Source organism: Rasamsonia byssochlamydoides, assembly GCF_041956645.1.
Source record: "Rasamsonia byssochlamydoides strain NRRL 3658 unplaced genomic scaffold VTN77scaffold_53, whole genome shotgun sequence".
NCBI classification, from domain to species: Eukaryota; Fungi; Ascomycota; class Eurotiomycetes; order Eurotiales; family Trichocomaceae; genus Rasamsonia; species Rasamsonia byssochlamydoides.
The window spans coordinates 479-17014 of record NW_027192436.1 but is presented as its reverse complement, the minus strand read 5'-3'; the positions used below and the strand labels follow the sequence as shown (position 1 = coordinate 17014).

General features: G+C 48.4%; 6 protein-coding genes across 6 annotated transcripts; 4 read left to right on the top strand and 2 right to left on the bottom strand.

Moving 5' to 3' along the window:
* Positions 1-1159: 1159 nt before the first annotated feature.
* Positions 1160-1714, top strand: VTN77DRAFT_6822 (uncharacterized protein; the record flags this gene model as incomplete). Its single annotated transcript, XM_069423143.1, has 1 exon — positions 1160-1714. One exon carries the CDS (start codon positions 1160-1162, stop codon positions 1712-1714), a length of 555 nt encoding a protein of 184 aa, XP_069275840.1.
* A 5242-nt stretch (positions 1715-6956) lies between these two features.
* Positions 6957-7361, top strand: VTN77DRAFT_6821 (uncharacterized protein; the record flags this gene model as incomplete). Its single annotated transcript, XM_069423142.1, has 2 exons — positions 6957-7239; positions 7318-7361. The coding sequence occupies 2 exons, from the start codon at positions 6957-6959 to the stop codon at positions 7359-7361; spliced, it is 327 nt and encodes a 108-aa protein (XP_069275839.1).
* A 1898-nt stretch (positions 7362-9259) lies between these two features.
* VTN77DRAFT_6820 (uncharacterized protein) lies at positions 9260-11078 on the bottom strand (the record flags this gene model as incomplete). The annotated part of the gene is made up of 4 exons (XM_069423141.1): positions 9260-9469; positions 9534-10703; positions 10766-10846; positions 10902-11078. The coding sequence occupies 4 exons, from the start codon at positions 11076-11078 to the stop codon at positions 9260-9262; spliced, it is 1638 nt and encodes a 545-aa protein (XP_069275838.1).
* Positions 11079-11365: 287 nt separating this feature from the next.
* Positions 11366-13454, top strand: VTN77DRAFT_6819 (uncharacterized protein; the record flags this gene model as incomplete). The annotated part of the gene is made up of 6 exons (XM_069423139.1): positions 11366-11378; positions 11433-11524; positions 11612-11746; positions 11798-11908; positions 11961-12085; positions 12140-13454. 6 exons carry the CDS (start codon positions 11366-11368, stop codon positions 13452-13454), a joined length of 1791 nt encoding a protein of 596 aa, XP_069275837.1.
* Positions 13455-14426: 972 nt separating this feature from the next.
* On the top strand, positions 14427-15041 carry VTN77DRAFT_6818 (uncharacterized protein; the record flags this gene model as incomplete). The annotated part of the gene is made up of 2 exons (XM_069423138.1): positions 14427-14845; positions 14912-15041. 2 exons carry the CDS (start codon positions 14427-14429, stop codon positions 15039-15041), a joined length of 549 nt encoding a protein of 182 aa, XP_069275836.1.
* Positions 15042-15666: 625 nt separating this feature from the next.
* Positions 15667-16239, bottom strand: VTN77DRAFT_6817 (uncharacterized protein; the record flags this gene model as incomplete). Its single annotated transcript, XM_069423137.1, has 2 exons — positions 15667-15794; positions 15849-16239. 2 exons carry the CDS (start codon positions 16237-16239, stop codon positions 15667-15669), a joined length of 519 nt encoding a protein of 172 aa, XP_069275835.1.
* Positions 16240-16536: the final 297 nt, after the last annotated feature.

Below are 16536 nucleotides of genomic sequence, written 5' to 3'. Positions count from 1 at the left end.
GGGGGGGGGGGGGGGGGGGGATTATTTCCTCGGTAAATTTATGTGATACCCTTCTTTCTTTTATTTGTGTTTTTTAAAATAAATAAATAAATAAATAAATAAATAAAATACTCAGCAATTGAATTGACCTAAATGAAATTGGCCCAGCATCACGATCTTATCGAACGAAGCTCCTGAGGATTTGCCTGAGCTGAGAGACACGGCAGTTACCAGGATCATCGTAGAGTTGAATCGGGGGGCCAAATGCAATCAATCGTGCTCTCCGAGTCAGGTCAGCCAGTAGAAGTCCTAGCTCAGCTAACAAGACTATGACACGCACCAGATGTGATGAAAGTGAGGACAAAACATGTCGATCATCTGCCATCTCTCGTATCTTTCTGGTCCAAAATGTATGTACCAGGGGAAATTCTTATATAACCAACAAGCTGTATAAAATGCGGCACAGTCAACAAACCTTTCTATGTATGTACGTATGTACATTACATACATACATACGTCAAGCTCCCCTCATTTCGTAGAAGATGCTAGAAAGCACAGCATTCGTTGCATGCCATGATATACATGATCATCAGAATTGGGGGCCTAATGGCAATCAAGTCAACCAATCCAACAACAACAGTTCGACACAGATCAACGACCAGCCCCGCTGCCAACAGCTTGCATTTGTAGAATCCTGTCTGCGGGGGAGTGGCATGTTGTAAGATCTTCAGCCAGTCTTTTTGATTGCGACAGTTTGGATAAGGACACCGGCAACAAACTGTGGTGGCTGGAGCAAGCTGGAGCCTGGGCTAATGCCAACTCAGCATGCTTTGGCTACGTCAATAGACAGGCAAGGATAGTGTGAGGGTCAAGTATCTTAGCCTGCCGGACGATTACAAGCTGGTTAAGCAGGTACCGCCTACTGAACGGGATTTCTTGCTACAATTGAGACTAGTATGACCCCCCTGTGGATTTCTCGAGGAAGGAAAACTAAATGACATCAATGTCTTCCCATCCTTTTCCACATCAAGCTGACACTGACTTTTTGTTAAGGTAGTCCTTTCTTTTGTAATAGTGAGATAGTAGAGCTGCAACAGAGCGACGTCTCCTAACTACCGCAAAGGCAGAATGTGCACCTGCATGTGCCAGTGTACTCACACGCACATGTTTTACCCCCCGAATGGGAGGCCATTCGACAGGCCATTCGAAGCGTTGGCACCCCGTCTCGAATCATCCAGCACACGGGGGCAAACCCCTCTGTTCCATCCAGTTCATGTTCCGCAGACAGCGTGATCATGGCTCCGCCCTCGTCGTTGATCTCATACTCGCGCGCGCTGTGGTTCGCCGCTCGAGCTTTCTCTTCCCTGGAGAGGAGCCTCAAGCCCACCAGATCGGCGATCTGTTGCTGCTCTACGACTTCGGCAAACTCCTCCATGAACGCGGAGAACTTGTTAAAGCCATGCATGTCATCCTTGGCCAAGGTGGCCGCTTCGGTCGGCTCGAGGTGGACATACTCGTAGGGATAGTATTTGCCCTCGTGCACGAGCAGAGCCTGTGCGCAGATCTTACCCAGGCTCGGTCTGACCATGTTCATCAGGGAGGTTGTCCATGGGGTCATGACGGGCCAACGCTGACCAGGCGTTCGCTGTCTGCGAGATCGCAGTGGCGATGGAGCAGGTCGATGGCGAAGTCCTGTTCGACGTGGTGCTTCATGAAGAGCGGACCGAGATGTTGATGGATGATTGATAACACATTGCGCTGCTTGAATGCAGGATATCCGATATGGGGAGGACGAAGGTTACGGAAGCGTTCGACGCTGTAGTCCTGGATGGCGACCTAAGTGGGTGTATGCTCATCAGTTTGGGTTTCAGGACGAGATGAAGGGACCTTTTTTTTTTTCATTTTGTCTGGATACCATTTTGTGGATTTCCCAAGGAATATTTGATGGAGGCCAACAAAAGTTGCTGTTTGTGGAGACGTGAAACCTCACAAAGACCCAAGGAATGGAGTATCAAGATGCGCTTTGCTGGACACGATTTTCATTTCAAGCTCCTCATCGCTCCTTACTATATATCCCACATCGCCCCTTCCCATCTGTGACTCATCCCACATGCAGAGTTAGTTTGATTGGGTTAGGTTGAAATCCTGACTGAGCTAACAGATGCGCACCCTACAACGTCATCTCCTATGCGAGCATGATTCGCGACACGTAGCATGCACTCGAGGTGATAGTGTGCTCGCTGCTATTTGTAAGAACCAGTTCCTTCGTGGCAAACGTCAGGCTGAGCAAAATGTCAACCAGCAAAGATCCATAGTTAGTTGTCGTGGCATCTCTTTCTGGATGAGTGAAGATTTTGAAACACGACTCCACCGAAGAGATTGCGACAGAGGACTGCTCAAAGCCTCAACGGTGGGTTCAGCAATGTATTTAAAAAAGCTTGTAGAGGGGGGAGACTGGTCAGAAACTATGGTCATTGACCTTGCGATTCATCTGACCTGCTTCTACTCCCTGTGAACCTGATGGGGGAATCTCAACTACCGGACGTAGCAGAACGCGCCATCGAGCAGTTTCTACGACCGCTAGGCCAGAACGTAGTTGCTTCATGCCTTGTGTGCACCTTTGACGATGTGCACCGTAGCGTCTGTGTCCTCGAACAGCTTGTCCGGAGCAAGCAAGGCCGCGAGCCTGGCATCGTCCAACGCATGGAGCCAGTCCTTTGGGAGATCGAGCGGTACTCGGCCGTTTTCAATACCATCGTGCAGGTCCAGCCGCTGGCTCTCGCGCCTCTCTGGGGATCAATCCAGCTCCTTGTTGAGGTCCTGAGGAGTTACACGTCGTACGTGGACAAGGTCCTGGATATGTTGCAGGATATCCAATTGAATCTCCCACGGTACCGCGAATACGTGATTCTATTCCCCAATAAATCGCGTTTGACCCAAGCGGTAGCATCAACATACCTCCTAGTAGTCGAGTTCTGCGTCAAAGTGCGGGGTATCCTCCTCGACAATGGCCACAGCGAGTCTGCCTGGGATAAAGTCAAACGACGAACTCGTCCCATCCGGCAATCATTCGAATCGGTGTTCAAGAAAATCATGGACGAGATGCAGAATCAGAAAGAGCAGATTGAAAACGAAGCCAAAGCTGCCGGCCTATTGGCACTGATGCAACTGCATGCGGATGAAAAAACACACAACAATCTGCTTCTCGAGCAGACCCGGAAAGCGGAGATTCTTCAACAGGAAACGCTGGAAATGGCCAAACTCTCTGTCAAAGAATCTGAATATGTGCGGCTGGTCGAGGACTCCTTAGCATCGGTGGTGCTGGGCGAGATTCGCCGTCGACAGGTCGATGAGATCTGCCGGTGGCTTCAAAACGGGCGGGAGGATATCAGCCCTGCGGTCGAAGCCAAATGGGAGGCGTTGAGCAATGCAAGACATCCTGGGACCTGTCAGTGGCTCTTTAAAAAGCCCCAGTTTACCAGATGGCATAGTCAGGAATATGGCTTGCTCCTCGTGCATGGTGTTCCAGGGTCTGGGAAGAGTGTTCTGGCCGCTACATGCGTCGAGAATTTCCGACGAGGAGCAAATGTACAACCGTTATTCTTCCTCGGCTACCAAGCGGCGCCAATGTCTGCTACATGGGAGGTCGTGCTCAGACACTGGGCTCTCCGGAGGGTTCGACGGGGGCTTTCCATGACACAACACGAGCGAGTTCTGAGGCTGATTCGTGGCGGCGATATCGACGACTGTATGAGTATTCTCCGCACCATAGTGGTTGAAGACCTTGAAACTTCTCGGAGACTGGTGGTTCTGGATGGACTGGACGAGTTGATCGATTGGGAGAAAGCGTTCCATGATCTGCGCGAAATGGCCTGCAAGACCAGGGTCTTGGTCTTCTCGCGCGGATATCCCAAGGTCCTATCGATCCTGTCGTCGTATGCAGGATCATCCCCTTCCCCGGACGTGGTTGCGATCCGACCAGAGGACACCCAAGGTGATATCAAGCTTGTCGTTGGTGCATGGTCTCAAGACCAAAAACAATTATTACCACCCCAACTCACCTCATTGGCCCAGGAAAGTATCGTCACTCGAGCCCAGGGGTTATTTCTGTGGGTTCGACTTATGTTAAAGGACCTCGGAGACCAATGCACGCAAGAAGACTTTCGACAGGCACTGGAGAAAATGCCCACTGGCCTGGACGACTTCTATGACCAATTCATCTCTGGGCTGCAGCTATTACCTCCATCGCAACTCAAGTATATAAGGCTAGTCTTCTGCTGGGTCATCTTCTGTATGGATACGGTTACAGTCGAGAACACCAAGGAAGTCCTCCATTTCGGCTTGGAGAGCAGGACCTACCAGCCGGTGTTTGATGCTCATCGCATTGTTGAGCGATGCAGTCCGCTGCTGCAGATCCAGCCTGATGGCCGTATTGAGGCCTTGCATCTTTCTGTGGTGGAATATCTGAGAGCTCGGCCTGGTTTTCTCTTCGAAGAGATTGACAACAAGGATATTGAGACTAGCGGTCACAACGCGCTCTTCCGAACTTGCATCCGGTTTCTGTCGAATATGATGCATGACGAAGCCGCTTTCTGGAGGACATCGAGTCAGCTCGTGAGAAGAAACTCTTTTGCCGTCTATGCGGCCAGACACGTCTGGACACACCTTTTCCAGGCTGGGTCTCCGAGCAAGGAAAAGCTGCTGCTCCTCGACGCTTTCTTTCGGGAGTCCGGCAAAACCTGTCTGTTGGTCGAGATAATGTCTCTGCTCGGACTCGAATTTCGGCTTGTAGACCATCTTCGGATACAAAGCAGTCTCAGAAATTGGCTGAAGGAGTATAAGCCGGTATCCCGATCCGATGCTCGCTTGATCACGCAGATCAATGGGGGCCTCTGTGCCCTGCATGTTTCGGCGGTAAACCGCAGTGTTGCCAGGTACGGCCAAGACGATATGAGAACGGCAAAGGCGACTCATGCTCTTGCGAGTTTTCTATACACAAACGGACATATTAGACAATGCATTGTCTATTTTGAGCTTGCTCGTTCTCGATTTGAAGCGTCGATGAGCTTCGATCCTCAACATCCGCACTACCTCGCCCTGCTGGGAGAGTTGGGCAACTGCCAGATCGACATCGAGTATATGGACCCCAAAGGCGTGGAGAATGTTCGACGAGCATACGAAGGAAGCAAAATCGTCCATGGCAGTGATCACCCATCCACGCTGCACCATGCGGTGATGTTGGCAGAGATTTGGCGACTGCGAAAGGAATACGACCGAGCCATTGCGTTGTTTCTGTCCACGATAGAGATCTCGACCAGAGCCCTAGGACCAGAGCACCTGACCACCCTCAGGGGGCATCATAATCTCGGGAAAGCATATATGGAGACGGGGAATTTCGACCAAGCCGAGCACCATTTAAAGATTGCCGAATCACGGCGTCGGAAACTCTTCAGACTAAGCCAGAGCACGACGCGAAGCATGATCTGTCTAGGAGAGCTGTACTGCAAGAGGAGACGATACGACGAGGCACTGCAACTGATTGGGGAAGGATTGGAGGGTCTGAAAACCATCCACGGCCCCAACAGCAACAACAACATGTTTGTGGCAGAAGCGACAAAATGCCTTGCGGACGTGTGGTTCCAAAAGGGAGACTTTCCCACTGCTCTCAAGCTCTACCAAGAAGCTCTCAGTGGGACGTCTTCCGAATGCGGGCCCGAGACGACGGAAGGAGCAATCATCCTGGAGAAAATCGCCGAGACATACCATCGAATGGACAAGCCGCGCAGAGCGAGAGAGTCCATGCGCAAGGCGGCATTGATCCGAGCGAAAGTCCAGGGCAAGACGAATCCCGAGATGATGGTGTCATCAACTTCGTGGGAAAAGAAAAAGAGCAGTCTCCCTGGTGCGGTTATCATGAGCAATTCGGATATGACAGGGAAAGCTCGGTTAGTTTATGTGTGCTTTCTTTTGATTGCCATCATCTTTCTCTGGGCGCTCTTTTCTATGTTTTCGGATTAATAGACCTATACTGTACTGCACCAGCTGGAAAACTGTAGTTTATATTTTTTTTTTTATTTTTTATTTTTTTCAGCTTGCTAGGTATAGATTTCTTCTTATCTTACATAGATTTCACGGCTACGAAGTTTCCTATCTTCTTGCTCATCACATTGAGGAAATAAGGATTTCAAGATGAATAGCTGTGTATGCTAACAGGATTAGATTTGGGTATGTATGTACATACATATGTAATATATACTTAAGAAAGGATTAACTATTGCTGAGCTTGTTGTTTCTCCTTGCCGTTATTAAGTCCAGTTACTATAGTAATATAAATAAATCTCACTGGGGTCCTATGTAAATATCTACCTTTTTCAATACTACCATCAGATAAATAGACAGACGAGAAATTAGCATATAGGAGTAGACACAGCATGCTGATGCACCATTGGAAGAGCAACTAAATAATCAGGTACATAAGAGACAGGAGGATGGATGGATGGCAAGTTACTGTCTGTCTGTCTGTCACACATGGGTTACACCTGGTTGACACACACGTATATGGGTTACACGATGAAAAGTCGTATAACAGCATCCACGAAAACTACATACAGTTGTATTTGCGTTAGAACCGGTTGCGAATAGTTGATAGAAGCCATACACCCCTGTGAAGGATGGTCATTGTTTCACTATGCCATTCGGAGATGTCCGCTGAGGCAAGAACGCTGGCACGTTCCCTCTAACAAGTGAAGTGTCTGCCTTCCAAGATTAGGCACCAGTAGGAGCTGATAAACGCTTACGGTGACTGACAGCTAGCCTGCCTGGTGAGCGGTTCTTCCCACGTAGTAGGTAGAAACAAGCCCAGGAAACTGCCCTGACTTGCCCAAGACTACGTTACCCAAAATTTCTCTCTTTGTAAAAAATTCATCTACCTTTTAACTTCCAGAATCTTTGATCTTTCATTCCTAACAGCCATCACAATGGAGGTTTTGAGCTCCTCCCCCCAGACCCCCACGGCCTCGCCGTTGAAACGGCTGAAGACTCCATCTCCAGAGCAAAATGTGGCGGTTAAGGATTCGCTCTTCTCGCCCTCCAAGAAGCGTCCCACGGCGTCACCGGCTGCCAAACGCTATGGTTTACAGAACAATGCAGTTGCAGAATCGTCTGGCACCGGAACGTCCCCAAGACTTACATCTGACAACCATTCCACTATCAGCTATCCATGCCGTCACGTCATTCTTGAATTCTCCCTGGTTGAGAATGGTATTCCTCGTATGGGCACCAAAGCGGAAGCACAGATACTGTTCAACTTATTTAGGCACTCAATGTCGTAGACCGCAGCTGAGGCTGCCTCGCAGGCCTACTGCGAGACGGCAACAATGTGAATTAAAACAGACACACTCCTGCCACCTGGAGCCCCTTCATTTTCCTCCCTTACGCTTCGAAGATGCCTGCATCAGCTATTGGCTTTAGTGTGTGAGCGACTTCATTGCTGTGATCGGTCTGATAGTTTCAATTTGTCAAGCGCTTAGCGGGTCATCAGATGATGTCCTCGAGCTAAAGAAGCTCCAAGATGAGCTGAACCACATGCCTTCCACCAACGACCGAATGAACCATGCGCCTTTCCAGACTTTCGCCTTTGGTAGTCCTTTTTGCATAGCACGCTCTAGATCCTCATCGTTCTCCCCTCGCTGCTCTGCTGATTCGTCTTGTCGTTGTTGCCTTATATGCTGTCAACCTTGTATTAGGAGCGTAACTATGGAACCATGATTGCCATGGCCTCGTTTGGACCTCTCTACACCGTCTACTCTGCTGGAGTACTTTTCTAACTTGGTATTGGTAAATGGGTTTTTGCCGACAAGTTTACACAGACGGTATACAGAGTTGACTCCGTGCATTTCCTCCGCCGACTCGCTTACAGTCATAGTCTCAATTTTGATTCGATATTCTGTCTGGAGATAATGACTGAAACTCCATTTCTGCCCCTGATTTTTAATCTACTGGGTGCTCATATTGGTGACAGAGCGCACCTAGATACGCTTGCAATCACGGAGCCTGATCTCTGCGACATCCAAGACGAGTGCTCCATTAGCTCATCGGCGCTGCTCTTCGGACATTATCTTGATCGAGTTCGGTTCGTACAGGGTCCATTGGTTATTGGAAAAAGATCAACTATTGGGCATCATGCAGTCCTTTTTTCTGGACCTATGCTTGGGGGAAGACATTCATTTGGAGCATATATCTGCAACATTGGTGAACACTTCCATAGACTGCGCAGGGACGTTTTCAGGATTACCACTTCGTATGACCCAGTCCGCTACAGGACTATCAGCTGCGCGCCACAAGTGCGAGAAGGAAACTGAGGCCACCCAAGACATAGTCAACTCGGCATGAGTCACTAAATGGAATACCGCCCTTGACTGGAGCTTCAAATATGAAGAAGGCTTCGATTTCTACAGACCCGCACGGAATAATGCTGGGGGGAAGTTAAGGAGCGATTCTATCTCGACTCCTTCTCGAGATGCTTTTAATACCTCACCACAGCAGATAAATAATGTCCCCAAGCAGGAACCCGGTCAAAAAACCAACCAACTCGATCCGGCGTGGCACGCATCGTTTCAGCGCTCAAGTTCATCCCTAAAATTGTCCTGAATTCACTGATTTCTATACGCGTATTCTAGGTAACTACTACTCTGCAGCTGGGTTATCTTATCAAATAATAATTAAACTTTTGAGGTTGACGAGTATATCCTGTACAATGTACACACGCGGAATTTTCTGACATTGCATCTCGTCACATTTTATAATTATTCACTTTAGTCTTTTTTTTTTTAAAAAAAAAAAGAGAGAGAGAGAGAGAGATCTGCAAAGCCGCATTGAAACTGAGGTAGTTGGATATTAATGGTAAAAAGAAGGAAAATTCTTGCGTTCTTCCGTAGGAATCCGTCAAATTAATCAATTGGCATGTAGTAGTATAGACCCTGTATCCTTTGAGATATAACATACAAAAACACTGTAATGCATAGCTTAGTCGTCGTTAACTGCTCTATTGTTTCTTTCGAGGAAAGGACAAAGGCAAGAGAGAATGAATAGAAATACACTCTTATTTCGTAGAGGTGGTGAGGAAAAAAAAAAGAAACTCACCTGACAGCAGACAACACACTTTTGATTTATCTATGCACGCTATGCAAGTTGTTCCAACCCTATGTACACTTATTTTCAGGGTATCTATGAGCCAAACAGTGCAACATGACATTGCTATGCAGAGAAAAGAAAAAAATTTTCACTCCGCAACTCCCATCAACTGCTCCAACTCCTCATGCGTCAAGGTGCTTCTCCTCCGACCCTGCGACTTCCTGCCCAGACCTCGGTCATACCCGGATCGGCTCCTCTTCCGAGTGTCTTGTTTGCTGCTCTCCTCAGCGGCGGCTTGTGCTTCCGCTTCCACCGCAGCCAGCTTTTCCTCGATAGAGAGTCGTGGGCCTCGATTTGCCTAGTCAAAATGCACGTTAGTCGGATCTTTTATTGTCGATCTGTATCCTTTGTTCATTGCCTACCTGTCGTGGAATTTTGGACATCCTCCTTCGTGCTGGTCTCTGAGTGACAGTCTCAGAAGTATGGGCCTTCAACACGAGTTCTTCTTTCTCACCGTCTATGTCGTCGCAGGCGGGATCCATGACCTCTTCATGGAAAGAAACCTTACGCGGTGACTTCGATCCGATATTCCCATTTCTCTCGCCTAACGCGCGGATTGGGCGCTTGGCTAACGTTGGTTTCAGACTCTTCGTACTGGTTTCAGGAGTATCGTCTTCCTCCTCCTCGCCTTCTTCGCAGTCCTGAGCTCCATCTTCGTCTTCGTAGATCGATGGCCCATTCACGTCCGCGGCCGCAGACCGGACTCGTCCGAGATCCAAGCCCATGCCCCTCCTCAGTTCCTCAACATCTGCCGAATCGAGCCCTTCAGAGATCCGCTTATGCCAGCCATCCATCATGGCCATGGCTTCCTTCCACCGGCTCTCCATCCTTTCCCACCCTTCTCGAAGACGCATAATCTCCTCTTCGCGGACCTCAACCTCCTCGAGAGGTACAAACGATGGGTTCGTCAGTAATGTCCTCAAGTGATCAAGCACCGTGTTCATGTCTGCAGTCAACTCTTCACATGAAGTAGGGAGCGTCGTGACCGGTCCTTGACCACCTTTCTGGGCACTTCCAGAAGCACCTAGGTTGGAATTGCCGCATCCGTCCGGGGTATTCGATAACCCTTGCAATTCCTTCAGAGTCTGGATGGTGTTCCTCGCGAGAGAGATGAGGGTGTCGTTCTCGTCACTCAAACTCTGGCACAGTTCTGTTAGAAACTCTGTGCTCTCCTGCTTCAAACTGTAACCCGGATTATTAACATCTGGCCCTACAGAGGCCAGTCGAGACCTCGAGTTCCGTTCGGGTGTCGGATTGATATTGATCGTCGTCACTCCCAAGCCTTCCCGTTTCCCACGTTGTCGGTCCGCCAAATGCGACTTCAGCTTTTGCATCTCAGCATCTCGCTTGCGAATGTCGTTCGCACACTGCGCCCGAACTTGCTGGATCGTGGTTTTCATCCGTTGGACCTGATCTTTTAAGCCACGGATGGTAGCTTCCGCATTTTGAAGGTTCGTTTTAAAGGCACGCTCCTGACCCTCAGCCAAGGCCAGTGAGCGAGCCAATTCGGAGTTTTTTGATTTAAGTCTCTCCTAGACGAAGGAAGGGAAATTAGCGATCTCTCTTCTTGGTAGTATGGACCGAATCTGCGTACAATTTCGGCTGCTTGCTGCGATTCAGTCGCACGTAAAGATTGAATCGTTCTCGCGAGATTTTCTCGATGCTCGGCTTCTCGCTATTGTTCTTGTTAGTTCGCTAATCGTGGGAGAAGTTATAGCTCGTTCACCGACATCTCTTCTTAAGACCAGGTCATTAATGAGATTGATGATCTTGGCCATCGTCGCATCGATCCCTCCCCCATTTTCGGGCCTCGCAAAATCGATCGTCTTGCCATTCCTGAGCAGGCCGCGGGCAAGCAGTAGATTATTGATGTATGTCGATGCCGCCTGCAAATTGTGCGCCTCCATGGCTGTGTCGTATCGCAGCGATGCTCCCCTGGACGCTGATGCGCTTCCTAAGTTTCGGAGGCAGCCGAAAACGGAAGAAAGTAAACATTGCGGTGCGGCGACCGAGGAGAACCAATGAGGCAAATTACAAACGTCACGTGATGCACTGATATCATATGATCTCTTGGCACCAAGACGCGTCCAACGCGGTTGGCGATTACGCGTAGTTAATTAATATGGAGAGGACATGTATATCTGGAAACAGCCTCTACCCAAATCAATGACCAACAGCTTCTTTCAGAGAGACTATGGATAATCCAGGTTCGTTCGGTGACCACAGAAAGAGACATCAGCCCTGACAGAACCAATTGACAGGCGTGCCACGTGATCCTGCCCAGTTGCAGCGACATGGTCAGGAGCTGTATCGGCGTGGAGAATATCAGCAGGCAATCCATGTGTTTACGCAGGTAGATTCATGAAGGAATTCTTTCATTTGCTTGACTTTTTAAATTCATGCGAAAGGATCATTCCTGACTGGGTTGAAAATTTAAAAGGCACTGGAGAGTAACTCTACGGATGCTTTGGGAGTCCTGGACAACCGCTCAGCAACATGGTGCAAGCTGGGTAATTTCGAGCGTGCCTTGCGGGATGCCAAGGAGATGATCCAGAAAGATCGGCTCGATGAGCGAGTAGGCTGCCAGATACTGCTGACTCTTGCAGATTCACTGACTGAGCTGCAGGGATATCTCCGCGCCGCCAAGGCCCTTCTCTTGAACAAAAGGCCTTTCAAGGCGCTTGACATATACGCTTACGGTCTGAAGACATTACCCAAGGACCATCCTCGTTATGCTGTAGGACACTTCACTTAATGATAACCACTCTTGTTGACTAACGGATTTCCAGCTTTTGCGACAGCTCCACAACAAGCTCCAAGATAAGATGTGTGAAAAATTCCGAGATCCCTTCGATGTGTTGCCCCTGGAGATTGCTGTCATGGTCCTTCGTTATCTCAACTTCAAGCAGATTGTGTATGTCATCCTGTGAAAGGATGTTCTGCAGATTTCTAATTTTCATCCCCCCAGGGCAATTCTGCGAGTCTCGAAAAAATGGGCACAATTTCTGACCTCCGTTCGCGAGCTGTGGTTGCGACTGGATTTGTCCAAAGCTCATTCCACAGTCCCGATGCCAGCTATACGTTCTTATATCAACCGATCGAAGGGGATGCTTACTCATGCTATCATCAATCACGTCAGCCCGACGAACATGGGCAAGGTGTTGGAACTCCTCAGTCGATGTCCCAATCTGACGCATCTGGAGGTTGCAGGCCGATGCGACGGAGATAAATTATATAATCTTTTCAAGACATCGAAGAAATTGAAGGTTCTCATCACGTCAAGTGAGATACCTGTGACTCGGGCATGCATGAAGAAGTTCTTGAAGGACCTTCCGGATCTCGAAAGGCTCAAGATCGATCGAAGCCTTCACCTGTCTTCGGATGGCATCGCCTGGTCGGAAAAACTGCCGAATCTGAAAGCATTGGCCCTAACCACCGACCCAGACGAGGTTCCCGCTGGCATTCAGGAACTACTTCTACCTTGCTACGGAGACCTCGATGAAAACAACACTAATGCTTGGGTGGAACGAGAGAAGAAGAGCCTTGAGTGTGCCCCTAACCTTGAAGAGTTGAGTCTGCGCAGCATGGCGGGGAAAGTACACGGTAGGTATTTCGTCAGTCTTAGCAGTCTCTGCTTCCCGAAACTGCGGAAGCTCAGCCTCAGCAGTCTCGAACTGTATGGGAGACTGGTATTTCCCCCGAGCTTGGAACATCTCCACATTCATCTCTGCGAGCGGTATAACACGCGTGACGATCCGGTCCCGCACCTCCCCAACCTCACGACGCTTGTGCTCGATGATTTTCCCTGGATGACCTCTTCTCGGCTTGCTCGTCTCTTGAATGCCACCGAGTCGACCCTGAAGGTGTTGGAAGTGAGGAACTGCTTCAAGATCAGCGGATCGGATATCGCGAGACTCGCCTCGGAGACCCGAGCGCTGAAGGGGGTGCAGACTCTCTCTCTGTTGGGAATGTACCGCTTGGATGACGCGATCGTCAGTCAGCTTCTCGAGGGGATGCCCGAGTTGCGGACATTGAACATCCCGCACACCGCCGTCACGGGGGTCACGATCAAGACCATCATCGACATGCGTGTAGCGGAAACAGAGAGGCGGTCTGAAAAGGATGTCCAGGGGGCTTCTTCCCCGCAGTCTTCATCGGGCGATCCCAACGCTGAAAAGGATCGAAAGCCCCTGGTTCAGGTCCTCAATCTACAAGGCTGCGAGAATGTGTCTCTGGATGCGATTGATTTTGGTCGGAAACAAGGACTCACCATTATCAGGTGAGCGTTGAACATGAAAGAGAAAAAAAATACAGAGAGAGAAGAAGATGAAGAAGAAGATGAAGAAGAAGATGAAGAAGAAGATGAAGAAGAAGATGAAGAAGAAGATGAAGAAGAAGAACGAAAGAAATCGCATGATGATGACAACGATACCCTTGCTTGCCTTTGTATCTGCTTTTACGTCATGTATCTATTTAGTTATGGGAACTATGGGATCTAACGGGCGGCATTGCTGGATTGCTGGAAAGATGGGATAACATTAAAAGAAAAGAAAAAGTAAAAAAAAAAAAAGGGCAAGAATTCTGCCCTCTCTCTGTACTTTTATGTAGTATCTTCAACACGAATTGGAGTTCTAAAGCTGGATTTATTTATTAAGACTGATTTGAAAGGAGTCAATGAATGTGAAAAAAAATTAAAGATAAAAAGTTGATGGATAGGGAAGATCAGTTTCAAGATCAGAATCATGAAATATGTATAAATGTTAAAAAAAAATAATAAAAAATAAATAAAAATAACCATAAAAGGGAAAAAGAAAGGCTGGATGAACGTAAGCCCAAATCAGATCCTGGCAACACATTCGTCGTCTCATATCTCAGGCAATCACATGCTTCACGGATGACATAGATTCCTATGCTTTCCTTTGCTTCGCTTGCTCCTCGAACTCCTCCTCCTCCCCCTCCTCCACCACGCTGACAGACAAACAGAGAACCAACCAACCAATCTACTCTAATCTCTAATCTCTAATCTATAAATCTATCTCTATAGTCTGTAAGTTGGGGAAAGTGACGCCTTTTTCGGCATCAGTCGACGCCGCTTTCAGTGTCACTTCCCCTCAAGTGACAGTTTGACCTCGCCGCTTTTTGAACTTGGCAAGAGCAACTTTGGCAACTTTACACGACCTAGTTCATCGTCTACATCTCTCCACGTTTCGAATCGGCGCAATCACCCTCGTTACCTACAGCCCATTCATCCACACATGCTTAGTTACCCACTCTTTTTGAACTTGCACTTGCTTCTTTGTTTTTCTATCTTCGAGAATGGCCTCCAAATCACAAATATGGTGACTGCTCCTTGTCTGAAATGGCTTCTTTTTGAGATGACCATCCGTCCAGGAAGAGAGCATTTAATTCCCCTCATTTTCTTTTGTTTCTCATATCATACCCCGCTTTTATGTCTTAAAAGCCTTCGTTACCGAATTATAATGAAGTGCCCATGGAGTTCTGTTATGGCATCCACGAACAGTCGGTACAGTTGGAAGTCCAACGGCATTTCACTCACGCCAGATGATTACCGTGCAAAAGATACGGCTTGGATGGCCCAGCATCAGGCCAAAGGGAAGAAGTACACAGATGCCATGATGATGACCATTAACTGTATACAGAGTGACTGGAACCAGTGCGCACTATCTCCTGTTCTGCCCATATCCTCTCTAAGGCCTTGCTGACATCAGTATCACAAAAGCCACTGTACTTTTATAAAAGAAGATCCTTATCAATATCTCGCTGCATGTCTCCTGGAGAACGTCCAACTCTATGCCAACTGGCAGCTGGCAAATTTCAATATCAAAAAGCAAAAGTACAGTACAATGTAAGTTGAATGGAACTCTCTTCGACTGCTTTATAAAAGAGAAGTCGGCTGTAAAGTAGATGAGCTGGTCAGGGAACAGATCAGCGAGGTAAGTCTTCTGTTCAAGGTGATCCAAACCCCCTTGCCCCTACTGAGTATGGCCTTCTCCAGTTTATCTTAGGTCTGTTGACCAATAAGTTTGATTTAGACATGTTGACCCAGTTCAAGCCAACGTTGGCTATGGAAGATCTTGCAATTCTTCACTATCACTGGTGTTTAGACATGTGCGTCGATGACGATGCCAGGTCACAAGTAATGAGCTCAAGGGAACCTACCACGGCGTCGGTACGGACCAACGTTAGCTCTAACGAGGTGAGTTCCGTTAAGACCTGCTTTGCGGTCCTTTTCCAGCTAACTAGTCCAGTAAGAGCCGCGAGTCATCCGCCGTCGAGTGCAACCCTAGCTCTTCTATAGGGTTCAATGTCGTTTCCCACAGCTTTCTCACATCTGGAACGACATACAGATATCGCACACGAGAACACGCTCCCTCCTGCTGACTATGCTGTACTTATGACCAATTGACACTAGCCTTCTCTTTCAGCGTCCTATCTTTGAACGCCATTTGACATTCCTGATGTCCGAGGAAATTATCATGCCATAGGATTGGGATTCTCCGACAAAGTAAAGGAATTGACGGTTTTCAGGTCTGATGCGTCAATAACTTGAACTTCTCGATAGTTTTCAGTAAACACGACGTGGTAGAGATGCCCCTGATACTCTAAAAAAAGACGAAGTTAGTCAACTGCGGTGGGGCGGGGGCTTGAAGTAATACCAGGATGGCATTGCTTTGGTTGTGAGACTGTGAAGTCCAGAACGATGTACTGTTCCATATCCCCTGATTGTATCATGTCGAAACATTGGCCACCCTCCTTGAACCTTTCCATGTGCCCCACCAGGCGATCGCGATCTCTCAGCAGTTCAAAACCCCACTTGGGGGCGACAAAAAAGTCAATCGTCCCGCCACCAGTGCGTTTCTTGATCACGAACTCAGGAGAAATTACAACCTGACCGTCCAGTATAGTATAAAGACACCGGTAGAACTCCTTCTGGTATTGATCCTCCAATGGCAACGTATTGCCTGCCGACGAACGTGGAGGATCCGAGAGCTGACGAGGGTCGGAACCGGCTAATCGCATCGACTGCCAATAGCAGCGGCGTTCCATAGTTTATTATGCCGGCAGACGCTGTCTTCTGGAGAAGACAGGCGCAATATCTAGAAACCAGTTTCATAAGTAGCCGACGTAAAGTAAACTGGAGTATGTACCCACCAGCGGTGAATTTTGCTAGCAAACACGTAGCAGGTGTTATTATTCGACTTCTCTGCGTGGAGCCATCCGTTGCGCCAAATCTTCTCGAGTGCCTTGGACTCTTCATCCTTATCCTCAAAATCAGAGTTGGAAACCCCATCACATGCAATAGCCTTCTTGAAAACCCTGGCAACCGCGCTCTGCTGCAATATG